Below are 27,511 nucleotides of genomic sequence, written 5' to 3' on the forward strand. Positions count from 1 at the left end.
ATCTGAAGCCAACCCTCCGCAGGGTCAAACTCTAGGCAACAACACCAAATGAAAATTTTGTCCTACGGGACTTCCCGGGAAGGGCCCTTCCCATTGACGCTCTCCGTCCCCCTGCGAAGCCGCTGAATGTTTCTATTGGTTGATCAAGATGCCAATCGCCGAGGCAGGCTTTCCATTGGCTTCAGAGCGGGCGCTCCGAGGCTAGAGGGAAGGAGAAGGGATCAGGAGCGGGAGCTGAGGGAAAAGAGGTCGGTCCGGGTCTGGACGCTGTCGCTGCTCGCCCGAGGTCTGCAGGCCGGGCTGCGGCTCAGTCCTCGGCTCCAGGGCACAGTCTACGGAGGCTCCGCCGGGCCAGCGTGGGAGAGCCGCAGGCGGCGGCCGCCGCATCATGTCAACCAAGGACGAGCGGGCCAGGGAGATCCTGAGGGGCTTCAAACTGTATCCTCCCGGGAGCGGGGCTGGGCCGGGAGGACTTGGGAGGCGGCCGCTCACTGAGGAGACCGGCCGGGGGCGGGCCGCGCCAGGTGGGCACCCGAGGAGAGGGCGGCGGGAAGGGAAAAAAGGAACGCCGTCCCAGGCCGCCGGCGGGACCGGGCGCGGGAGGCGGGGAAAGGGGCGTCCGGAGGGAGGGAGGGGAGGTTGATGGGGGCCCCGTGGGTAGAGGCGGAGGAGCCGCGGAATTGGGCTGAGAGAGGGGCCGGGCGTCGGAGACAGGTGTCGAGAGGCGCGCTTGGGTCCGAGAAGAGAGGCCGGGAAGGGGCTGCGGCCCGCAGGGGAGGGCCGAGGGGGCGCGGTGGGCTGGCCTCGAAGCCTAGCTGCCTCTTTGGCGGGAAGCCCACCAGGGCAGCAGGGAAAAGTGACTTGGAGCGAGTGACCTTGTGTGGGACAAATGCAGGCGCTGGTGTTGAACTCTCTCGGGTTCTCCCCTCCTACCCCACCCCCCACCCCGGTCTTGTTTCCACAACTTCTCTTGCTCACTTGTGGCTTTTTCCAGGGTTGGAGCGGAGGAAGGTGGGGAGTGAGAAGTCCGAGGTGGACCTCATCTTAACTCTGTCTTGGCCCTTGGAGGCACTGGACGGTCGCTGCTTCTCCCTCAGATCCTCAGTTTTCTTTCCAGCGGAATGAGAACCCTAAATTTGCGCGTGCGAAGCCTTGAGGAGTTATGGTTTTGCACTGGGACTCCTGGCAAAGGTGTCTGCTCCCTCGATTTTGTGTGGTTAACGCGTAGACATGGTGGAGCTGTCCAGCAATTATTTGATGACGTTGGGGACACGGTAGCATTTAGCAGCATATCGAAATCATTGCCTCAGGCCTGTGGTGGTGCCGCGGGTGCAACCTTCTCCCCTTCCGTAGTGAAGCTTTGTGTTTTAATGGAATGTTAATCTGTGACCATATGATGCAGATAAAAAAACCCAATCTCGTTCATTCCAGTCTTACATTTTCCTGCTGACCTTAATCTCTTCTTACATCCTATGGCTACAATATGGAACACTCTTAAATTCGTCTCTCAGTGACGATGTAGGGTTCCTCTCCTGGAGGTTTCGTCAAGCACCGTTCTCTGAGCTGCCAGTGTGTTTCCACAGTGTCCATTTCACCCCTGCAAATTTTAATTGCTTTGTCATAATCAGAAACCAAGTTGGTAGTAAGTTTTAGAACACAACAGCAAAAAAGTTACAGGAAGTTTTGGATGTACAAATGAAACTTTTCAAGTGGAAGCTGACCTGCTGTGCTTTTTTTTTTTAAGGGAAGGCCCTTAAAAAAGGCCTTTACATACTGCCATTCATGATGAACTTTCAGTACTTTTATGCAGTGATGTTTAGTAACAGCCTCTTTTATAGCTCCATGTACCTTCCCGTGTTTCTCTTCATAATAGTGCCTATAAGTAGATAGGCATGGCTGAAGTATTAGAAAAGCTATGACATGGATTTTATTTTTCCCTTAAGTAATTTATATTATTACTTAACGTTTATGCTGTAAACAGTAAACTGGAGACTGGAGAATTGAGAGATTTCACAAGCCATGTTTTTGTCTGGAGTTAACATTGTTGCTGAAAGTAAGAGTCTTTTTAATGGCTTTTGAACACCCCAAAAAGGGAAAGTTTGAGCTTCTCACCTTCAGTCTTGTCTCTTGAACCTTGTTCAAGAGAAACTTTGGCTCTTGAGAAAGAGGCTAAGGGACAAATATGGAAAAGAATAGAAAGCAGAATCTGTGTTGTTTAGTGCATCAAGAAGCAGGTTTTCAGGGAAAATTTGACCTGGGCTGATTAAATCACAAGGGAAGCAGCCACCAAAAAACAGTTAGCATGGGAGCAAAGGAATGCTCATCCTCTGGTGGCCTTTATTGGCATCTGAGAATTAAGAGAGAAAAGGAAAGGAGTTCTAGGATTTGTTACTACCTTCAGGAGAAAATAAAATTAACATTTTAGTAAGAAACTACCTGACTATTGTCCACCTTTTATTGCATAAATTGTTTTTCTGAACTTTCACAGCATCTGTTTCTGAAGAGTTTTTACTACAAAAAGAAATCGCCATTTTATTCTTCTGCCAACAATGTTGATAATCCTCATTTGCCACATTGACTATGTTGGGCTTTTTTATTTTTGTCAGTTTGAACAACAGATGACATCTTGTTTTAATTTGTATTTCCCTGATGCCTAGATCCCTGGAGAGGTCATATAGGACAGTGGTTCGGTGCTATACTGGCCTGTAGAGCTACACTCTCAGCATTGGAATTCTAGCCCTGCACTCCTGGTTGTGTGTCCCTGAGCAGCTTCTTTAACTGCTGCCACAATTTCCTCCACTGTAAAAAGGGATAAAAATAATACCTTATCTCCTAGGGTTGTTGGGAGGATTAAATGAGTTGATATTGAAAGCACGTAGCCAAGCTCCCGATGCCTAGTAAGCATTATGTATTAGCTATTATGGTTGTCGTTGTTGTTAGTAGAGAAGTCACGGAATCTTCTGTTTGGCCATTTCTTTTTCTTCGTGAATTGCTTGTTGATATTGAATTGTTTATTTTTCTTACTGCTTTGTAGGTGTTCTTTCTTGTAGTATCAATCCTTTGCCTGTATTGTACGTTGCACATCTTTTCTCTCAATGTATTGCTTGTCTGTTTTTTGTTGAACAGAAATTTTAAATTATCACTTCAAATTCATCAATATTATTCATGTGGCTTCTGAATTTTGTGTCTCGTTTAAGAAGACCTTCCTTATCTTCAGGTTAATTAAATAGCCTATGTTTCTTTCTCTTTGTAATGTTTAGCTCTTTAATCCATCTGAAATGTATTTACACAGATGGTATGTGGTAGAAATCTAACTTCCTTTGCTATTTGGATAGCCAGTTGCCCACTACTGTTTCCTAAGTAGTTAGGCCATCCTTTCCCCTCTGTTTTGAAAGCTATCTTTGGTGTCAAATACTCAGTCTTCATAAGACATGGGTTTATTTTTGGAATATTTCTGTTTCATCGGTCTGTTTATCTCTTCCCATTCCTTTCCTGTACGCATTAGTTCAATTATTATAGTTTTATAGTATGATTTAGTACAGTTTACAATAGGATTGATATGTCATGAACAGAGTTATGTGTTTGAAGTCATATTATAAGTTCCTTGTAAATATTCATGCCCTTTTTATACAAATAGAAGCTTGCCCATATGCCCATAATAGATACTCAGTAAGTATGAATAACATACTTCATAAATCAGGGATAGTCTTTGTGTCTGAGAGAATTCAACATAAACTTTTGTATTTGTAATAAGTCTTTTCAAAAATAAAATATTAAAAAAAAATTTTTTTTTTCTTTTGGCCACACGGGCTTGTGGGATCTCAGTTCCCTGACCAGGGATCAAACCTGTGCCCCCTGCAGTGGAAGCTCGGAGCCCTAACCACTGGACCGCCAGGGAATTCCCAAGATTTCTTTTCCACATCATCTCCACCCCACTGCTTTTAGCTCATACACATTAAGAGTCTTACATTTATTTCTTGTTTGTTAAAAACATAACATTTTGTAGTTATAAACTAAAGTTGTGAATGAAATATTACTTGAGGAACAAATATGATTCTCCTGCAAAGTTTTGAATTTGAGTATTTTAAGTAGCTGATATGGAGATTTTGTTTGTAAATCCTGTGTTCCCCATTTCATTCATTCAACAGAGGTCTTTCGGGAGACTTCTGAACAGGCACTGTGCGCTTAAAGGACATAAAAATGAATGAGTCACAAACCCTTATTTCCAGAAGTCTAACCATCTTTGTGTCTGTTTAGAAGGGATATCTTCAAAAGCAATGCATTTTTTAAAATAGTATTGAATTTTTCTTTTACAAACTCCAGCTACCTAGAAATGACCTTTGTTAATATTTCAATATAGCCTTCTGATGTACCTAATGTTTAATGTGTTTCCTTTTATTAAAATGGAATCATAAGTATTATTTTGAAACTTTTAAACTTAATAAATTTACCACGTTCATAATTTTCGAATATAGTTGCTTTCAGTTGCTTTCAGTGACATAGATTTGTCACTGAAAGTCTTATACTAGTTTTCTAGTATAGGCTGAAATGCCCTGTTCAGCCTGTTCAAATTACTTTTTCCTCAACATAAATCCATAATTTTGTTAAATTAATACCAAGAAACTGACACATTGCCATAAGAAAGGATTATGCTTTTATGATTTCATTATTTTTGATCCATCTGGAATTTGCTTGGGTATAAGGTATGAAGCAGATTTAATTTTTTTAAAGATTAGCTAATTGTCTCCATTTCTTTCTTTACTTATACTCCAGATATTAATATAATATCCAGAATATAATTGACTGCCTGCAAATCAATAAGATAAATATTTAACTCAAAATGGGCAAAGGATATGAACAAATAGTTCACAGAAGAAAGGTGCAAATGACCAATGAATAAATTCAGAGATGTTCAACCCTATTAAAACAACAGACTATCCCTTTTTTCCCAATTAACTGACAAAAATTTAAAAGACTGATAATATTCAGTGTTGGCAACTATTGCGGAAAAGGGATGCTTCATTTGCTCTGTGTGTGTGTGTGTGTTTGTGTGTGTGAGTGTGTGTGTGTGTGTGTGTGTGTGTGTGTGTGTGAGAGAGAGAGAGAGAGAGAGAGAGAGAGAGAGAGACCTTTATGGAAAGTAATTGATATCTATCAAAAGTTTACGTGTAAGTGCAGTAAAGCAGAGAGCTGTCATCAGTAGACTCTAGGTTCAGACTTTATTACCCCACCACTGTGACCCGAGGCGGAGCACTCAAACTCTGAACCTCACTATCCATTTCATTTCTTTAGAGGGTTGATATGAGCGTTAAATGAGACTGCATATAAAATGCTTAGTATAGTGCCTCGCATACAGTAATAAATGTTAACTGCTGTATTATTTTTTAATTAATACTTAATATTATTAACGATAATAATAGCGTTAATATTTCTGTAAAACCACTTATTTTTCTGAGGTATAACCAATGACTTCATGCTATTATTCGCTTTCTAACTGAGCAACTGTAATATCTGTTTTGCCTCTGAAGAAATTAATCAATTGAGAAGCATTGTTGTGTACCTAGTGTTTAACTTGTTTTCTAGCAACTAATCACATTCCAATTTATGGCAGGTGAGCAAAAAAAGAACCAGTTTGGCTCAGAAGGTTTCTGAAAGCACCTTTCACTTGTGTTCTTGCATTTCCTCTCCATAGTTTGCTCCTGGATCTCCCACATTCTCTTTCTCACAGCACCTTGATCTTTAACTACCTCCAGTCAAAAATAGTTGGCTTTACATCTTCTATTCACTTAGATTTCCTTGTTAAGAGTAGTAGACTGTTGAACTTTTCTTGAATGTCAGTATTGCCTGAGAGGTGCCTTGGCCAAGTGTTAAAAATGAGTCTGGGGTTTATAATTCCTAAAATATAGTTTTTATCTTATCAACCCAAATTTTGGGAAAGCAACCAAAACATACCACCCATACAGCCAGTAAATACACAGATTGTGTTGATCACAGATTGTCTAGTAATAGACTTCATGTAGATTGTGATCAGTAGTTTGTTCTCCAGAATCCTCCTGCATGGGCTCCGAGAAGTTGTTATCGTTATCCTAAATGGATTAAATGACTATAACGTCCTATTGATTTTGTTATTTAGGATTTTTAAACAGGAATTGCTGCTTTTGCATTTGGGGGAGGAATTTGGAATATAATTAGATACTTATAGTCTTCTTCAGACCTTCTAAATTTCTTTCCAGGATTGTGTTTCTAGTGAAATATTAACCTCTGGAAAAATGAAACAGAATATGGTAAGACTCTCATGGAAAATTCTGGTTGTATCATCACTATATTTGATAAAGGACTGTCAATAGGGCTGAGGTTTGCCAGCGCTAGATTCTTATTAGGCTTGACCTCACTTTTGCCTCACAGGCTTCACTTGTCAGCACTCTGCATCCACAAATCCCCATGTTAGAGGAGGCCTTGACTTCTTAAAGTATGGACCTGTCCCTATTCCTGAGCTTTAGCATCATAGGAAGATATTGTAAAGGCAAGGCCATCTTTCTAGTAATCTGACTGTTCCAGACAGTCAGTTTGACAGTTTCTAATATAAAACTCAAATTATCAAGATTTTAGGAGCAACATTCTTCTTTTGCTTTTGATCTGCTGATAATTTTGAAGCTGAGAGGAAAAGCAAATATATTTTCTTATAGTCCAATATCCATAAAGATCTCAGTGGATTGGACTAAATAAGCACGCTGTTTATAGAGGAATTTGCTTAGGCTGCTGTGGGCGGGGAGGGGTACAGCAAAGTGGAACTGGTCCAGAGGAGAGGCACTTGAAACATGTCAGTACAATAACTGGAGAACTGAGGAGGATTAACCTGAAGATGAGTTGGGCAAAGGATATGAGTGTTCTAAAGTTTAAAAAACTGTACTAGGGGCTTCCCTGGTGGCACAGCGGTCAAGAATCCGCTTGCCAATGCAGGGGACACGGGTTAGAGCCCTGGTCCAGGAAGATCCCACATGTCACGGAGCAACTAAGCCTGTGCACTACAACTACTGAAGCTTGTGCTCTGCAACAAGAGAAGACACCGCAATGAGAAGCCTGCTCACCGCAACAAAGAGTAGCCCCCACTCGCCTCAACTAGAGAAAGCCCGCGCGCAGCAGTGAAGACCCAATGCAGCCAAAAAAAAAAAAAAATCTGTTCTAAAGAAGAAAAAGTAAATGTGTTCTGTGTGGCTCTCAGAGGATACAAGGTTAGAAGTTACAGGGGACAGAGTTTAGCCCAGTTTTAATAATTAGAGTTACCTGAAGGAAAAAGTTGTTTCAGAAAATATTTTAAGCACCAGATGGATGCCTGTCCATCAGGAGTATTGCAGAAGGAAATTATGTATGCATCAGATAAGGCATTAGAGTAGATAAACTCCAGAAGGACTCAAATCCTTTCAACACTGCAATTCTTTGATTTGGTGACAACCTTTCTTAGTTAACAAGGACTCTTTTCAGCAATATTTCTATTAAGGTATGTACTACACCTAAAATAGGCAAAACATTTTTTTGTGTGATTTGATATAATTAAAACATGATATTGTTTCCTTTTTGTTTTTCAGACAACTCTTTTTAGATTAATACTACTCAGTATTAATGATGTATTTTGTTTAGTGCATTGCGGATCCACTGATTTCAAAGTTAGGGAGAGCAATTTTTGCCTCTGAATTTGGATAAAGTCTAGAGAACTAAACATAAATAGCTCTAATATAAATAACACTTTAAATATAGCCACAAGAAGAAAGGGGATAGCCTAATAATATTTGACATTCTTGTAGTCTTTTTCAGTTTTTCAAAGTACTTTCACATATTATTACATTATTACAACTCTACACATTATTATCCATACTTTATAAATGGGGGTAATAAGGATTGACAAGGTTGTCACTCAGATAAAGTCAGAACCTTAATTTAAACCTTGGTTTGTCTTTCTACAAACTACTGTTTTCTATAGTATACCGTGATTCCTCTCTGGAGAATTTATTGTTGTTACCGTATTATCGATTTTGAGTTTAAAATTTTTCCTCAGTGTTTAAGTCACAGATTTATTTTTCACTTGAAAATTATTCTCTTCCATAGTGATCACATCCCCTGTATTCTTCTTTGTTTTTCCTCACCTCTCAGATACAGAGGGCAGGATTTAGCTTGGGATAAGGAAGAATTTTCTAACAATTAGCGTTAGCTGAAAAAAAGACATTTTCCAGAAACTATTGAAGCAGCATGTATTTTTCTGCTAGGGCTGCCACAACAAAATACCAAAATACAACAGACATTTATTTCTCAACAGTTCTGGAGGCTAGGAAGTCCAAAATCAAGGTACTGACTGATTTGATTCCTGGCTTACAGATGTCCACCTTCTCCCTGTGTCCTCACATGGTAGAGAGTGGATGGGCAAATTGTAGGAGTCATAACTATTATACCATGTGTGGCACCGCTACCTGTCTGACTGTTCTACTTGGAAAGGGTGGTTCATAGATCACTGCAGGGAAAAGAAAAAAAATTTTTAAGGGACTAAATGTGAGAATCAAGCCTGATCACTTACTTTCATGGAATAAGAAGTAAGAGATTTAAAAGCCTTTGCTTTTGAGCCACCTTCTGTGAGAAGGATAAAGGCAGAGGCCTTACTGCTGCCACTTATCTGGTGGTTCATTCAGACATGTGTTAACAGGGTCTATAAGTGCCAGGTAATTTGCTAAACCCAAGAGATACGAAATGATAAGCCAGTTTCTATATCCTAAGAACTTTTATGAGGGAGGGAGGGAGAGACAGAGACAGAGATGATAACAATCAAAATATAGTGTGATAAGTGCCTAGTAGTATAAAGTACTGTGGAACCTCAGAAGTAATGTGGGACCCGCTGCTGAAGGTGTTCTGGAAGACTTCAGAATTATCATTTGAATCGCATCTTGGATAATGAGTAGCTGTTGAGCAGTTTAATTTTAAAGATACTGGGGAGGACTTCCCTGGTGGCGCAGTGGTTAAGAATCCCCTGCCAACGCAGGGGACACGGGTTCGATCCCTGGTCCAGGAAGATCCCACATGCTGCGGAGCAACTAAGCCCGTGCACCACAACTACTGAGCCTGTGCTCTAGAGCCCGCGAGCCACAACTACTGAGCCCATGTGCCACAACTACTGAAGCCTGCATGCCTAGAGCCCACGCTCCGCAACAAGAGAAGCTACCGCAGTGAGAAGCCCGTGCACCGCAACGAAGAGTAGCCCCCGCTCACCACAACTAGAGAAAGCCGGCGCGCAGCAACGAAGACCCAACACAGCCAAACATAAATACATACATACATACATACATAAGTAAAAATAAAGATACTGGGGAGTAAGAGAGAAAGGAAGGTGATGGCATGAAAAATGAGGGAAGAGAGGATTTCAGAGGGGAGTTGGGGTCAAGAATGAGGAAGAATGAGGATCAAAAACAAGTCCTTGAAATTGCTGGAAATTTCATTCACTCATTGAATATTTGAGACTACTGAAAGTCCCATAATACCTTGTAGGTCACTGGTGATCTTTTTGAGAATAGCAGATTTTGAGAATAGTAGCTATTTGGGGAAACAAATTAACTATCATTTGCCAGGATTAAAAAATGGATACTAGATGAGGAAATAAATTCAGCAAGAATAGATTACTCTTCCAAGAAATCTGGTGACTTGAGAAAGCAGATATTAGGGGAGTAGGTAGAGAGATTTTACTAAAGGATGGAAGTCACTTATTTAAGCTTATCCAGCTTTGTGCAAGTTGCTTAACACCTGTAAAACAAAGATGCTTGCTCTGTCTGCCTTACAGAGGTGTTATGAAATTTGAGTGGAATAATATATGCCAACTAACTTTAAAAACTATAGCTCTATAGATGTATTATGCTTACTATAACATTGTTAAAATTATTTAGTTATCTTTGTTTTGAAGTTCAGGGTTGCTTTCTATTTTGCAAATTTGTAGGTTTCAGGTTTCGGGGTGTTGATAAAGCCAGAGTCTTAGTGATCCTTTTTTTTACTCCAGATTAGACATCTGAAGCCTTTTTCACAATTCTGGGAAGTAATTATGGCTGTTGGAGTGATAGCAAAATAAGCCCCCTAGGGCTTCCCTGGTGGCACAGTGGTTGAGAATCCGCCTGTTGATGCGGGGGACACGGGTTTGTGCCCCGGTCCGGGAGGATCCCACATGCCGCAGAGCGGCTGGGCCCGTGAGCCATGGCCGCTGGACCTGCATGTCCGGAGCCTGTGCTCCACAACGGGAGAGGCCACAACAGTGAGAGGCCCGCGTACCGCAAAAAAAAAAAAAAAAAAAAAGCCCCCTACATGACACGTATGTCCCATTTGAAAGCCAAAATCATCTTTGGCTTTGCTTTTTTTTTTTTAAAAGATGGTTGTAATTTGAGGAAGTTGATTTCTCAGTACTGTAGCATTTTTAAAGCTAGGTAAAATTCAGGATCTCCAAATGTGGATTTCGATAGGATTTAAGGTAATATCCCCATTCTTCTGAATAATGTATAAGAAACAGTTGCTGACCCTTTTGGGAATGCACCTCAGGAAAGTGCCTTCTGTTATCTCTCCTTCGATCAGGTAGTTCTGGGAAGCAAATAAAAATGCAAAGGGAGTCTCTATGAATCTCTTTGGTTATGTCTATTCTAGTTTGTTTCTGAGCAGTTTCAGGCACATAACTGCACATATATCAGTAGAATAATAGACCTACTAGAAAAAGAAAGGTTTGTTTCACTGTTTGACTTTGCTAGTGAGAGGACTGTGTTATGTTTCAAATAGCGATCTTTTTCTCATTACTAACTTTCTTGCCTCCACTGGTTCCCAGACCAGTTTGAATTTTGATTGTATGCTTTCCAAGCATAGTACCTCTGCCAGGGCCAGAGTATCATTTCACAGGCATATCACCACTGATTACAGTGCTGCATATTATGTTTCAAGGATACTGAAACCAGGTTTCTCAGGGATCCGTTTATATTTTCTCACCTTGTCCCCATAAATAGGAAAAGTACCACAGGGAAAAATCACTGGGAACTTATTGGTCAAAGAAAGATGTTTAACTGCCGATCAATTAGAACTGGTTCTTAAAATGTACCAAAAAATAAGATGATCTGTATAACCAATGCTAGTGCAGGAGGAGCCTAAGAGGAGGGCTTTGATATTTAAGAATTAATGAAAGTGGGAGTAGGAGAAGGAAGTGAGTTCAGAGAGTGAACAAAGAAGAGAGAGTTTGAGAGGGGAGAGATCATAAAGGCAGAGTGTTAAAGGACAGAGAACAAGAACAAAAAGAAAAAAACACAACCAAAAACTAGGTAAGCAGAGCCAAGGAAGGCATTCCTGTGATGAAAATGTTCGGGATACCACTAAACAGAAACTCCCTTTGTTTACTGCTGGTCATTGCAGCTGCTTCCACCCCAGAGGAATGAGAGGGGGAAGTTTTTCTTCATGCCTGTGACCTTGGTATTGGAGCTTTGCCTCCTATTACTCAGGTCTGCCATAGTAGACATTAGCATATGTCATTTGTGCTTAGTCAGCCATTCTGCCTGAAAATTCTAGCCACCTTGAAACTCCTCAGACTACAGGTAATGAGCCACATGCCCATGTATAATTTACAGGTACTCTGCCAAGTCGTGAATACAACTTCAGAATGGGCTTTTAAACTCGAATGTGTTTTTACCTGCAATTTAACTTCCTGACTTAACTGTTCTCCTTAAGGAGAATGGGGGTTTTTTGGTTTGTTGGTTTTCGCTGAGCTCCATCTCTAGTCTGGCCTTTCCATAGCCTGCTGAACCCTGAATGAGCAGCTCTCCTTGTTTGGCTTCTAGACACTCTTCAGTGAGCCTTGATTTCTGGTTGCTCAGCCTGAATGAGAATTCTAATCAACCCCTCTGACTCGCTCTCTGATGCTCAGTGTGGTTCAACACATATTTGAGAGGCAATTACGTGCTGAGCACTGAGAAGAGAAGGATAAATAATATAGTGCCAATGGAATTTGACTTGCAGACTTATATGCATGGTACGTTCTGATAAGTACTGTGACGCGAGTATAAACAAGTGTACAGGTGCACTGAGGAGGAACCAAAACTTTGCCTCAGGGTGTACCAGGGAACGTAATCAGAGAGGTTGACAATAGCACTGGGTTCTTAAGGAGAGTACTGGAGGGTGGGATGCCCATTCTGGTGGGAGCGGAGCAGCGGTCTGCTAAATACTCAAGCAAAAGAAGATATTGTCTTTGGGAAGTAGAGCAGTTAGGGATGGCTGGAGGATAGGCTGTGCCTAGGAGCTAGGGTAGGAGGTGACTGGAGAATGCAAAGGATGGCAGAGACTAGACTTGGTGTCTTCCTCCCTCCAGTAAGGCTTGAGTTACCCTCTTAACTTCTTCACTCCAGACTTATAGCAGTTCATTATACCTGCTACCCTCCTGGTTGCCTGTTGATTTCCTGTTCTTTATTAAATTGTCCTTTCTACTTGACCTACCTTCCTATCTCACCCTTCTCCATTGTTCTTTTAACCTATTATTAACTTACAACCTTTTTTAAAAATCAGTATTCCCAAACCTATTTACAAAGCCTGAACTTATATGTTCCTCAGAAATGTGTGTGTCTGAGGATGGAAGGATTTTTTTTTTTTTTTTTGGACAGTCACATAGGATTAACCGTGCCCATGTCAAGCAAGAGCAGAGGTCTTTCTGTCCTCTAGAACAGAAATTTAAAGCTTCTTAAACTATTACTGGTAGCAAACTAGGTTTTTACTTCTAATCCTTTACAGACTGATATTTTTATAAAATAACTAAAATGAATTATTAGAAAAATAACATAGAAAATAAAAGTCAAAAATTTTATTATTAGAATCAACATTCAAATTACTCTGCTAAATTGCTATTAAAATTTTTAAATACTTGTCACATATATGCACTACCAAATGTAAAATAGATAGCTAGTGGGAAGCAGCCTCATAGCACAGGGAGATCAGCTCAGTGCCTTGTGACCACCTAGAGGGGTGGGAGGGAAACGCAAGAAGGAGGGGTTATGGGGATATATGTATACGTAGAGCTGACTCACTTTGTTATACAGCAGAAACTAACACACCATTGTAAAGCAATTATACTCCAATAAAGATGTTAAAAAAATAAAATTTAATTTAAAATAAATAAATTAATACTTGTTGCAAACTGGTAACCAATGCCTTCACAAACCAGCACCAGTCTGTGGACCATATTTTGAGTAACACATCTGTAGAATCCCCAGTACAACGAGTGCCTGATACACAGTAGAATTCAGTGCATGTTTGGGGAATAAATATGTGGATGAGATGGTTAGCGTGATTATAGTATAGGAGGGGAAAAATGATAGTGGCAGCTCTCTTTGGAGAGTTGAAGGGAAATGATTTAGTGAGAAAGTAAAGAGTACTCTAGTAATGTTACCCTCCATGTAAAATAAACTTTTTGTCATCACTCTCAGAGCATTGTTCCTTTGGCTCTCTCGTGAGGCAAATATGTACTAGTAAATCACCTTTGTGAATTTATGAGAAATATTAGTTTTGATCTTGCCAAAAAATATAAAAGTTACTCTGAATGTTTGCAGAAAAAATGTCAACCTGCTTATCTGAACTAGGTTTTAGGAGCAATTCTACAGTTGGCAAGGATTGATTTCAAATACTAACCCCTGCTCTTTAAATGAAAGTATTTCTCTGTGTTATAATGTGGACCATACTGCCAGATGCTTTGCCTGCCTGAGATTTTCTCATTTCCTTTTGCATGTTCTCAGAAGATAAGCTGAATAGGATAAGAAGTCTTTATATCAAAAACTTTGTAATAAACAAGACTTCTATGTCCATTAAGGTAATTTCAGATTGATTATAACACTGCAAATTTTCAGTACTTAAAAGCAAATTGTAAGGTCTTGAATCCCTTTCAAATAAGGAATTCATGGCATCATTCAGGGAATAGAAAAGCAAGAGGTGTACTTTTTAGTATTTGAACACATAGCTGCATTTCAAGGAGATCATTAATTTGAAATATTTAATTAATTGAATGCAACTTATAACAGGGAAGTTTTTTTATCATAAACAGAGTTTTGTTTCCATTGTGGATCAGTAAAGTCAGCCCTCCATATTTGTGGGTTCCACATCCTGGGGTTCAACTGCATATCAAAAATATTCAGGAAAAAAAATTCCAGAAAGTTCCAAAAAGCAAAACTTGAATTTGCCATGCCAGTAACTATTTACATAGCGTTTACATTGTATTAGGTATTATAAATATTCTAGAGATGATTTAAAGTATGCGGGAGGACGTGCATAGGTTGTATGCAAATACTATGCCATTTTATATGCAAATACTATGCCATTTTATAAATAAGGGTCTTGAGCATCCACAGATTATAGTGTAGAGCTATGTTTACCAGCTGTGAGTTCCTGAGAAAGGTGTTTAACTTCTGAGAGCAGTAGTGTTTCATGTGAGTGTCATTATTAAGTGAGATAAGATTGAAAAATAGAAAAGAGAGGGGCTCTTAGGACAGTGCTTAGCATGTGCATTGAATGTGGGTACTCAGATATTAGTTCTTTTACCCTGCCTCCTCTTTCGTTGAAAGACCAGCTTTAAGTGATTAATGTAGCCAGATGCCAGATAAGGCTGGAAATATTATTCACCTTTTCCCTGGCCTTGTGTCTGCAGTTATCAAGTTGAACAAGACTGCTAGGAAGCTAGCTCTGAGAAAGGCAAGAGTTAGGACTTTCTTTATCTGTCTGCACTGGTAATGAATCATAGATTAAGAATTATTTGACCTTTACAGCATTGTTAGGCTACTATAATCAGTGGGGTTTCCCTTAGCCTTTGGAGATTTTATAGAAACTCAGAAGAGAGACAAGAACCTCAATCTGAAACTGATTTCTCCCAATCCTGACTGGACTGGATTGTCCAGCAATACCCCTTATCATTTGAATGTAGAAGAGACCAACCCCTCAACTAGTACTAGATCTGTTATCTGGACATTCTTGTGCCTTTATTGATTTTATATAGTTAGAGTGGTTCAGTAATTTCTGGAAAGTTTGCCTAAGCTAAAAAAAAATTGTGTCTCTAGGCACAGAGCCTATCCTCTGTAATATGTCATCTATCCATCAAGGATATGTAAAGGATCAAGAATCAGGGACCCCCAAAAGTAAATGAGTTCTGACCTGTGGAATACACTAACAGCATTATCTGAGCTGGCGTTCCACACCAGAAGGCATCCTGTATTCTGCAGTGTTTGAAGTGCCTTTCTAGCCTCGTGTCGTGGAAGAACTGCTTGTCCTGTACCACAAGCTTAGGGATCATGACTTACTCTTCTTCTGTCCCCCAGTCTTGAGTGTAGTTTCTCCCTGGTACAGACTGGGCATGCAGGAGGCCTGTTTATGTCATATAAATGTTAAGAGAATGGTTGTTGAAATCAGGTACTCAAAAACCAACTTTATGACTTATTGGCTTTGTGACCTTTAAGCATGGTACTTGCCATCCCTAAACCACAGATACCTCATCCATACAAGGGCTATAATAATAATACCTATTTCATAGGGTTGTGAGGATTGATTTAGATGTGGATAAAGCACTTAGCCAGTATCTGGCACTCAAGACATGTTAACTATCACCATTATACAGTAAATAAGTGCTGAATACAAGGATCAGTGGGACTATTATGGTTGTGCGTGATTCTGCCAAAGATTCTTACATCCAAGAGATGTGTAACATGAATCATCTGGCATCAGAATTCTTGCATTTCTTGGTAAAGTCTTCCCCTTTAGTTTCTTCTGTTTATTTAAACAGAGGTTTTCTCAGATATGGCCCATTTGATAATGTCTGATAAAGTGTACCAGCTGATTCATATAATGCCCCAGATAATTTTATATGAAAGTTTTCCTATTTTATTGGTTTTAGAAATTATTTTGAAGGAATAACAGTCTGATGGTGACTTATGAATACTTTTATATTAAATACTTACTTTGTCATTCTAAAAAATATGCTAAACATTTCTAATTTCCATGGGAAAGCCCTCAGGAAAAAAAAAATCCCTCTGCCGCCTTTTTGTTACGTCTCTAGTGAAGTTTAGAAATTCGAAGAAGAGTATTGCCAAGAAGCTGCAAAGAGACCCCATGTTTGAGCTTCCCACATTCTTTCTGCACACAAAGAGAAGCATTTGGGCAAATAGTCCACTGTTTGTTGTTGGTTCCTAAAGCACTGGCAGGGGAGACTTATGCTCCTGGGGTCTCTTATGTCCCAGGAGGGAGATGATGGAGGATGATTATTAATCTACACCAACTTCAGTTTATTAGCTGTACTGGTTCCCAAACATGGTTTTTTTTTTGGTGTTTTTTTTTTGCGGTACGCGGGCCTCTCACTGTTGTGGCCCCTCCCGTTGCAGAGCACAGGCTGCGGACGCGCAGGTTCAGAGGCCATGGCTCACGGGCCCAGCTGCTCCGCGGCATGTGGGATCTTCCCGGACCGGGGCACGAACCCGTGTCCCCTGCATCGGCAGGCGGACTCTCAACCACTGTGCCACCAGGGAGGCCCCCAAACATGTTTTTGACAGTGAAATATTCTGCAGGTTCTCTTGTGGTGTTTCTCTATCCATTTCCAGCACGGCAGCCAAAGATTTTATTTTTTCCATAACAATGTTTTACACATTTGATTTTTTTTTCTCATACTGCCCACCTCTCTTGTCTTCTAAGCTTGCTTGCCCTTCTTTGTGCACACAAACTATATAAGCTCCAACGACTGTTTTCCCCTGAAAAATGTAGTTATTCCAAACTTTCTTTCAGTCCCCTAAAATCTTATTTCCTAGAAACATCTTTTTCTCCTCATATCAATTCTTTGTTCATCCGCTGTAGATTACCCCTTCCTGGCTGGCATAGAATATGGGCTTCAGTGGCTATAATTTTTTCTTTCCATTCTTTAAAAGAGTTTTCTTTCCCAGAACCCTACAGCTACTCAGAGTATGATCCCTGAGCCAGTGCAGAATCTCAGGTCCTATCCTGAACCAGAATCTATATTTTGACAAGATCCGCACATGATTTGTATGCACATGAAAGTTTAAGAAAGCACTGCTGTAAATCATGTTTTGCTCAGAAGGGGGAAAGCTGGCAAGTAGTGGTTCTCAACCCTGGCTGTTCAGTGGAATCACCTGGGGAACTTTGAAAAATACTGATGCCTAGGTACCATCTTCAAAGATGCTAGTTTAATTGGTCTGGGGGGTGGTCCAGAAATTGGGAATTTTAAACGTTCCCCAGGCAATTCTAATATGCAGCCAAGGTTAAGAACCACTCTAGTGCATGAATCTTAAAATTTGCCCTAGTTTCCTAGAATAGCATTATATGTAAATCAGTGCAAAACTAATGACTAAGTAAAAGACTATGTTTTTTACATTTACATTTATTGGGAGGACATATATATACACATAGAAAAAATTGGAAATATAAACACTAAAATATTAAATGGTAATCTCTGGTTTATAGGATTACAGCTATTGTTTTTTTGTCCTCTATTTTCCAGACTTTCTATAATAACCATGAATTCTTTTGGTAAAAAATCCTCATATGTGTATATATACTTTTTAACAAATGTGATCACATTATATGTATTTTGTAAACCTCCTCATTTTAAAAAAAAGTTTATCCTTTTTCACACATCAGTATATTACAAATATTTTCTCATACCATTAAATATCATTTACATAGGCTTTTATATTGTTTAAAGTGAATCGTGACCCAGGATGACTGGATTTTTACTTAAAAGGTATGTTTATATACTGACTAGAGTCTTTTGAGAGACTGACTGTTTAACTCTTGGAAACCTTTAGTGCTTGGAAGCTTTCCTTGTCCACAGAAGGGAAGATGTTTAAATGGAGATGTCAGAACTGCGGTGAGGTCAGATCAGACCTTCCCAGAGGCTTTTGCAACTGTCATCAATTGAGTACCAGCATTTTTCTGAGCACTTAAACCTAACACATAGAACTTGACTTTACCATCCCAGAAGATGCTGTACCCTAGGGAATCCTTAATGATGTTTGTCTCGCAACCTATGTGTCCTATTGGAGGGCATTATATTTCTGAACTTCCTCTTCAAATCGTTTTTGGTTTAGTTGGAATTGTGCTTCAAGACAACTAATATCTATTACAGTTTGAGTTTCCTCTGCATTAATGTGTACATTTTGATATGAAGAGCTGGAATATCCTTTGAGCAACATCTTGAAAACATCAGTGGTATATAGTTGGCCAGGCTATGTTGTAATTAAAGAAAGTCAAGTACCTCTTTTTTCCTGAACTTGGGAATAAATACCAGTCCTCCAGCTTCAAAAAAAAATGATCTGCCTTTTCCTCTTGGCTGTTCTATTCCTGACCCAGTCCAGTTGCATTGTATGGGAAAGGAATAATTTTGCTAGTGGTCTCTTTACAATCAGAAGAAAGGAGATACATTCTACAGTTGGGGAACCTTTTAAAAGATGCACAGTAGCTGACTCTGCAGGGGAAGAGTTCTGCTTGTCATCTTTTTTACTTCATTTAACCTTTTCTCTACCAGAATCTATATATAAAAGGTTCAGAAATATACAGTTTTTAATTTCAGAGAAATAGGCTAAATGTTTTATTCACAGATTTGTAGTTCTGACTAACACAGCTTTTAAACTTAGCAGTTCTTCTGAGGAGAAAGATTCCACAACACTTCACAACCTAAAGACTTCAGGAGCTGTACCTACTGACTAAGGTCATGAGGGGATGTGTGTTCCTTTGAGTAGTGTTTGATCTGAGGTTGTGCCTAACCTGAGACAGTAGTGCTATCGACCTTGGCTATCTTGCCTGGTTATGCAAATCAGGAAGAGAGGCGACACCTGGGTATGGCACAGTATTGAAAGATGATACAAGTTAGTGAGTGGATATTCAGCTTTGGAGGCATGTTTTAGACACTGATACTTATCTTATCTCACAAGACCTGATCACAAGCAAGCCAAAGACGATACTTTGTACAAGCCTCCATTATAGATAGTACTTCTCACATTGCATTGTAATTATTCTTTTACCTGGTGGTTTTCCCTACCTGGAGGAGAACTCCAGAGAGCATGTACAGAGTCATGTCTTATTAATCATAGTATATCCTAGCCCTGAGCCTAACACTCATAAGTGTTCAGTAAATGTTAGGCAAATGAAATGTCCAGTCAGCCATGTTATAATCCAAAACCCTTTGGTCATTCAAATGTGGATTAACATTTTTTTTTTCTTTTTTTAAACCAATTGTAAGTTGATCATTACTTCACACCAGTAACTGTTTAACAACTGTATAGTAGATGACTATTCTGGACATTCTGGAGGGAAAATAAAGAGGAAATAATTAGGAAAACTTCTATCTAAAATTACATCAAAATTTGGGGATTCAATTTTTAGACCACATTTATTTATGTTCAGAATGGCATTGTGTTTTGGAGGATGTGCATATACTGCACTACGTGTCATTATAGTACCTTAACTCTTAAATAAGATATGAAAACACAAATTAAGAAAAGAATATTTCCCTGGCCACTGATGTTAGTATATAAGGTAAATTAAATAGATGAGACACATGTTTGATGTTTGGATGCCTAGCAAAATTATTGCACAAAAGCATTATTTTGACTTCTTAGCTATTAGTCAGAAACACTGTAGTAGTCAGCTTAGAATTTGTTCATCCTGAGTAATTGTTTTTTTTGGTCATGCCATGAGGCTTATAGGATCTTGGTTCCCCAGCCAGGGTTGAACCTGGGGCCAAGGCAGTGAAAGCACTGAGTCCTAACCACTGGACCACCAGGGAACTTCCCGAGTAATTGTTTTTTTATTTTTTTAAAATGAAATATATGATTGAGATTAGTGTAGAATAAATATATGTTATAGTACATATTAAACTATGTTTCAATATGTACCAAATTGCTATTTTAAATTAGTTCCTAACACTATATGTAAGAGAAAATTCAACAAGAAAAAAAGTGTATTTACTAAAGGAATATTACTAAAGGAATATTCTATACAAAAGAGCAATTCCTTTTATTTTATTTTATTTTTTTTTGCGGTACACGAGCCTCTCACTGTTGTGGCCTCTCCCGTTGCAGAGCACAGGCTCCGGACGCACAGGCTCAGCGGCCATGGCTCACGGGCCCAGCCGCTCCACAGCATGTGGAATCTTCCCGGACCGGGGCTCGAACCCGTGTCCCCTGCATCGGCAGGTGGACTCTCAACCACTGCACCACCAGGGAATCCCAGAGCAATTTCTTTATAAACTTAGAAGGTGGCTTAGTAGAGCAAGACCCGGGTTCTGATCTGCCTATACTTCTCACTAGCTGTGAGGCTTTAAGTGCCTGTTAATGTCTCTGAGGCTGTTTCTTCATCTGTAAAATGGGTGTGATACCTGCTTCAAGAGGGTCAGCTGAGATAGTAGGTATAAAAGTGATTTATGAACTTTAAGGTACTACACAAATGAATGATGGATTTCATTGATGGCCTTAGTAGATTTGATAGCCTAATTCTGTATTTTTTTTATTATTAAAGTAATGGTTCAGAAAACATTAGGGTGGAAGGTGGATTTGGCATGAGAAATTACTACTAGGCTTTTCCTATATCTAAAGAGTTCATATGCAAACCATCCCTTTTTTGTCATTTATAAAATAAAACTTCAAAAAAAAGGTAGAACAGGTTGTGTTAGACTCTCCCGCTCGTGTTTTTTAAATTTTTTTCTAAATTTATTGAGATAGAATTGATATATAATATGTTTTGGTTTTTTTATTGAAGTATAGTTGATTTACAAAGTTGTATTAGTTTCAGGTGTACAGCAAAGTTATATATATATATTCTTTTTCAGATTCTTTTCTATTATAGGTTATTACAAGATGTTGAATATAGTTCCCTGTGCTATACAATAGGTCCTTGTTGTTTATCTCTTTTATATATAGTAGTGTGTATATGTTAATCCCAAACTCCCAATTTATCCCTCCCGCCATGTGTTTTTTTGTTTTTCAGAATAGATCCAGACCAAGAATATTTTAACTTTCTGCTGGATCCTTTCTAGTCCTACAGATTCCTTTTCCACATACTTACCAAGTGTCTCTCTGATTCTTTTCTGGATTTTTGCTTTTTGAAACATTTTATGATCCTTTCATTAATTTTGAAGGCTTTTTCTGATATCTCTATAGTTCTTTTTAAAGTACGTATTTAATAGCTTTATTAAGATACAATTCACGCATTTAAAATGTACAATTCAGTGGTTTTTAGTGTATTCACAGTGTTGTGCAGCCATCAACACAAGCACTTTTGGAACATTTCATCACCCTGAAAGAAACCCTTGTACCCATTAGCAGGCATCCCCTGTTTCCTCTACCCTCCCACTCCAGCTCTAGGAAACCATTAGTCTACCTTCTGTCTCTATAGATTTTACTATTCTGGATATTTCATGTAAATGGGACCAAAGAATATTTAGTCTTTTGTGACTAGCTTCTTTCACTTAAGATATTGTTTTCAAGGTTCATCCCTGTTGTAGCATGTATCAGTACTTAATTCCATTTTAATTCCAAATAGTAGTCCATTGTGTGGATATACCACATTTTGTTTATCCATTCATCAGTTGATGAACATTTGGGTTGTCTTCACTTTTTTTGGTTATTATGAGTAATGCTGCTATGAACATTCATGTACAAGTTGTTGTGTGAACATATGTTTTCATATCTCTTAGGCATATACCTAGGAGTGGAATAGCTGGGCCGTATGGTAACTCTGTTTAACCTTCTGAGAAACTGCCAGACTCTTCCAAAGTGGCTGCACCATTTTACATTTCCAACAGCAGTATATGAGGGTTCCAATTTCTCTACATCATCATCCACGCTATGTCTTCCTGAGAATACTTATCCTAGAGGGTATAAAGTAGTATCTCGTTGTGGTTTTAATATGCATTTCCCTGATGACTAATGATGTTGAACATCTTTTCATGTGTTTTTGGCTATTTGTATATTTTCTTTTTTAATTTCTTTTTTTAATAAATTTTTTTTTTTGTTACTCATTTATTTTTGGCTGCATTGGATCTTCGTTGCTGCGCGCGGGCTTTCTCTGGTTGCGGCGCACGGGGGCTACTCTTCATTGCGGTGTGCGGGCTTCTCATTGCGGTGGCTTCTCTTGTTGTGGAGCACAGGCTCTAGGCATGCAGGCTTCAGTAGTTGTGGCTCGCAGGCTCTAGAGCACAGGCTCAGTAGTTGTGGCACACGGGCTTAGTTGCTCCATGGCATGTGGAATCTTCCCGGACCAGGGATTGAACCCGTGTCCCCTGCATTGTCAGGCGGATTCTCAACCACTGCACCACCAGGGAAGCCCCTTTTTTTTTGAATTTTATTTTATTTATTTTTTTATACAGCAGGTTCATGTTAGTTATCTATTTTATACATATTAGTGTATATATGTCAATCGCAACCTCCCAATTCATCCCACCACCCCCACCCCGCCACTTTCCCCCCGTGGTGTCCATACGTTTGTTCTCTACATCTGCGTCTCTATTTCTGCCCTGCAAACCAGTTCATCTGCACCATTTTTCTAGGTTCCACATATATGTGTTAATATACGATATTTGTTTTTCTCCTTCTGACTTACTTTACTCTGTACAACAGTCTCTAGATCCATCCACGTCTCTACAAATGACCCAATTTCGTTCCCTTTTATGGCTGAGTAATATTCCATTGTACATATGTACCACATCTTCTTTATCCATTTGTCTGTCGATAGGCATTTAGGTTGCTTCTATGACCTGGCTATTGTAAATAGTGCTGCAGTGAACATTTGGGGTGCATGTGTCTTTTTGAATTATGGTTTTCTCTGGGTATATGCCCAGTAGTGGGATTGCTGGGTCATATGGTAGTTCTATTTTTAGTTTTTTTAAGGAACCTCCATACTGTTCTCCATAGTGGCTGTATCAATTTACATTCCCACCAACAGTGCAAGAGGGTTCCCTTTTCTCCATATTTGTATATTTTCTTTGGAGAAATGTCTGTTCTGATTCTTGTCCATTTTTTAATTGGGTTATTTGTCTTATTATTGAGTTGTAAGAGTTCTTTATAAATTCTGGATACAATTCCCTTATCAGATTTATGATTTGCAAATATTTTCTCCCATTCTTTGGGTTGTTTTTCCGTTTTCTTTTTTTTTTTTTAATACTTATTAATTATTTATTTGTTTTTATTTTTGGCTGCGATGGATCTTAGTTGCGGCACACGGGATCTTTGTTGAGGCATGCAGGATCTTTCCTTGCGGCATGTGGGCTCTTCGTTGGGGCCCGTGGGCTCCTCTCTTATTGTGGCGCATGGGTTCCAGAGCGCATGGGCTCTGTAGTTTGCAGCATGCAGGCTCTCTAGTTGAGACGCACGAGCTCAGTAGTTGTGGCACACGGGCTTAGTTGCCCTGCAGCACGTGGGATCTTAGTTCCCTGACAAGGGATCAAACCCACGTCCCCTGCATTGGAAGGTGAATTCTTTACCACTGGACCACCAGGGAAGTCCCTTGTTTTTGCATTTTCTTAATGGTTTCCTTTGAAGCATAAGGGTTTTTAACTTTGATGAAGTTCAATTTATTTTTTCTTTTGTCACTTGTGTTTTTCTAGTCTGTCATATCTAAGAAGGCTTTAACTAGCCCAAGGTCACAAAGAGTTACTCCTATATTTTTTCTAAGAGTTTTATAATTTTAACTCTTACATTTGGACCTATGATCCACTTTGAGTTAATTTTTATGTATGATGTGAGAGTTGGGGGTCCAACTTTATTTTTTTTTTTGCATGTAGATAGCCCATTATCCCAGCACCATCTGTTGAAAAGACTATTCTTTCTCCCATTGAATTGTCTTGGCACCCTTGTTGAAAATCATTTGACCATAAATGTGAGGTTTATTTATGGACTCTCAGTTCTAGTCCATTGATATATATGTCTATCCTTATGCCAGTACCACACCGTCTTGATTACTGTAGCTTTGTAGCAAGTTTTGAAATCAGGAGGTGTGATTTGTCCAACTTTGTTTTCTTTCTCAAGATTGTTTGGCTACTCTGAGTCCCTTGATGTCCATATGAATTTTAGAATCAGTCTTTCGATTTCTGCAAAAAAAGCCAGCTGGGATTTTGATAGTGATCAAGTTGAATTTGGGAAATATTGCCATCTTAACGATATTTGAACAGTCCTCGTAATTCTTTTGACCTACAGGAGAGAATAACAAAAAGCACTGTAGAGAAAAAAATTCTTTGCCCTCCTTCCACAAGCAAAGAGCCTCTGAGCAGAATTTGACAAGTGGATGAATGAAGGGCAAAACCTCAGAACCCCTGTTGGTCGTCCATCAATCCCAGTCTCCCAACTCAGGGAGTTAACATACACTGAGCCTTAGCTCAGTGTATGTTAACTCTCCGAGACATGAGAAGTCTGCTTTTTGTTGTTGTTGTTTTGTTGTATGGCTGTTTGTTTCTTTTCTGGTTGTTTTAGAGGAGTTCTTTAACCTTTATCAGCCAAAACAGTTTTATCTTTAGTTAGGGAGATAAAATTTGCAGGTTTCACTCAGAGGAAATGCTTTTTCACAGTCTGGAAACTATAGGCTCCTAAAGAGGCCTAATGTGTAATGATTCCACTGGAAATCAGTTTGTAAACATAATTATAGTATCAGTTAATATAATGGTTCATTTTTGTCTTTCTTCAATTCTTACCAAAAAAGAAAAAAGAAATTCTAATTGCATGTACTGGCACTGTCATCGGAGTGAAGAATAAATTAATAGTGAGGTCTGTCCTTCCCTTGCCCTTTAGGGTTTTGTCTTTCTGACTCTTAAGACTCACACTCTTTTAAACGTTACCTTTGGGAAAAGTTGGCCTCTTCTGTACTCAGAAGGCTTGGCTCTTTCTATTAAGAGCCTCCCTTTTTTTCTCCTCAGAAAGGGTGCTTTTTGCTGATGGAAACCTGGTTTTTGTTCTTGATGCCTTATGGCATGATTTCTGACTCTGGAAATGATCTTCCTCTCTTCTTGTAACAAAACATGGGGCTGCTAGTATGCTTTCTTTCTGAAAGTCAAAGGGTCATGGTGGTCCCTGGAGGAAAGCCCAGGCTCTGGCTGTTTGGAGAGTGATGCTGAAGCCGGATCTAGTGACAGTGCTCAGTTCTCCCTGGGAGAAATCTCCAGGTGAGGGAAGACCAGACCTGACTCATTAGGACTGCCCAACCATCATTCATGAAAATCCTAGGCAATTTTCCATCTTAAAAATAGACCAATCAAAGAATCACCTGCATCTTCCTTCTACTCTTTACTAGCTGTTTAATATTAGGTAAGGGTTTTTTGTTTTTTGTGTTTTTTTTGCGGTACGCGGGCCTCTCACTGTTGCGGCCTCTCCCGTTGCAGAGCACAGGCTCCGGACGCGCAGGCTCAGCGGCCATGGCTCACAGGCCTAGCCGCTCCGCGGCATGTGGGATCTTCCCGGACCGGGGCACAAACCCATGTCCCCTGCATTGGCAGGCAGATTCTTAACCACTGCGCCACCAGGGAAGCCCTAGGTAAGGTTTTTAATATCTCCAAACTTAGTTTTCCCATCCAGAAAGTGAAGTGATAGAGCGGTACCTAACTCATGTGGTTTTGTGTTTGTAAAGCCCCTAACACAGGGCTTGGCACATTGAGTGTTAAGAAGTATAAAAAGTTTAAATATAAGAGAGAAAACAGCAGTGCTCACAAGCTATTACCAGCTAGTAAGAAAAACTTTACACTCAGAGAAAAGAGGGTGTTTGGACAATAATAATGAATACTAATCTAGTGAGTTTCCAGGCACTACTACTAATCTACTCTGTTCCAGGCACTGTATTAGTTTTACGTACATCAGTTCTTACTGAATCTTCACAAAAGTCGTAAGAGTATTTATTACATTTTGGAGTTGAGGCAAACTAAGCCTTAAGAAACTAAGCCCAAGGTCACAAAACCATTAAATGACAGAGCCATGATTATAACCAGGGCTGTGAGTTTCCACGCCTGTGCTTTAACTACATTGTATACTGATGAGGGAATGAAACTGAACGTGAAAGGTTGCTAGACTATGGAGAAGTAAAAAGGAAAGGGTGTTTGAGTGTGAAATCAGCTTAGGAAAAGCACAAAAAAGGTTTTGGGGGTGGTGTCACATATAGGGACAGGTCTGTGATTGAACCACTTTGGCTGGAGCAGATGTTTTTGAAGTGAACCAGAGACACCTCAGGGTGGCGGATGAGTGTGTGTGTCTATACTTGATCCAGTGACAGTAGAAAGCACTAAAAGGTTTTTGAGCAGGGAGGAGACATGATCCAAGTGATACTTTAGAAACAACAGTCTGGCAGTAGCATGCAGATTGGATAGGGGGGAAAAATATGAAACTGCATTTTAATGGAAGAAAATAGCAGGACTTGGTGACTGACTGGAAAGGAAGGTCAAAAAGGTCAATGCCCGAAGAAACAAAGCCCTTGGGCAATTTTGGCACCAAAATAATTTTGTAAAGTCAGAAACCTTGAGAATAGGCTATAAATGACTCAGTGACTCCATAAACTTCCTGTACCCTCCCAAAATGCAGGCTCCTCCAGGCACCAGTCCTTTCTGGTAGTCTCATCCCCTTGCCTTACACTCCACCCAGTCCTCCCCAACACCACCCTGTCAGAAAACCCTTTTCCATCCTAAAAACAGTCTCTTCCGTCCAGGAGCTCTTCCTGGAGCCCCCACCACGTCCTGCCTGCTTGCCTCTCTGAAACCTGATCCTCCCCCAGGGAGGCACCTCCCTTGGAAACCCTGGGGAGACAGCTCTTTCTCCCTCACCTTCTGTGAGGGCCAGGCTCAGGGGGCCCGTTTGACAGGTGAAAACTTGCATTTCCCCCATGTTTTGCCTAGTGTTCTTTTGAGCCATTTTGTCTTTTTCTTACATACGTGCTCCTTGTATAGTAAAGACCTTGTCCCTTTGCTTGTCATATTATAATTTTCTAGTTTTTCATTTGACTTAACTTTGTTTATGATGATTTTGAGGTAGCAGGTGTTCTATGGTTTTACTTTCTGAGATACTTTTTAAATTAACTTAACTCAAGTAATAAACAAATATATTCATCTTGTAAAAACTTAAAACAGTTTGAATAAACTAGTCTGCTTTAATCTCTGTCCGCAACCCTAGTACTCTCCCTCTCTGGCTGAAACCATTCGGGTCTTGAACTATTGTTTTTCAAATTGTATACTCTTTACTCCTTTTATGATTTTTTTTCTTTTGCATGTCTGTTTAGAGGGCTTTTTCATCCTTAGGTCACATAAATATTCACATATATTTTCTTTATATCTAATTCTTGAGGCCAGTTGTAGTGTGTTATAGTAAAGAATGTGAGATAATTAGTCATTTTTCTTCAGTGATTTGGAATATAGCGTATAGTATAGAAGTTTTAATATACGCTGGGGTCACGACTATGTTTTCTAGTATATCGTTGTGCCTATTTTTATGCTAGTTCCATAACTAATTATTGTAGCTTG

General features: G+C 39.7%; 1 protein-coding gene across 2 annotated transcripts in view; it reads left to right on the top strand.

Moving 5' to 3' along the window:
- Nucleotides 1-213: 213 nt before the first annotated feature.
- Nucleotides 214-27,511, top strand: part of PDE6D (phosphodiesterase 6D) — a 51,977-nt gene continuing 24,679 nt past the window's right edge. Inside the window, exon 1 of one of the 2 annotated variants that reach the window (XM_082658326.1) lies at nt 214-438. In XM_082658326.1, the coding sequence (XP_082514452.1) occupies nt 389-438 (50 nt within the window). In that variant the 5' untranslated portion in view covers nt 214-388. Of the gene's footprint in view, nt 439-25,468; nt 25,546-27,511 lie in introns of those variants that run through there. The other variant, XM_082658327.1, reaches the window with a different exon arrangement.

This window comes from Grampus griseus (assembly GCF_964374135.1).
Source record: "Grampus griseus genome assembly, chromosome: 7".
Lineage (NCBI taxonomy): Eukaryota > Metazoa > Chordata > Mammalia > Artiodactyla > Delphinidae > Grampus > Grampus griseus.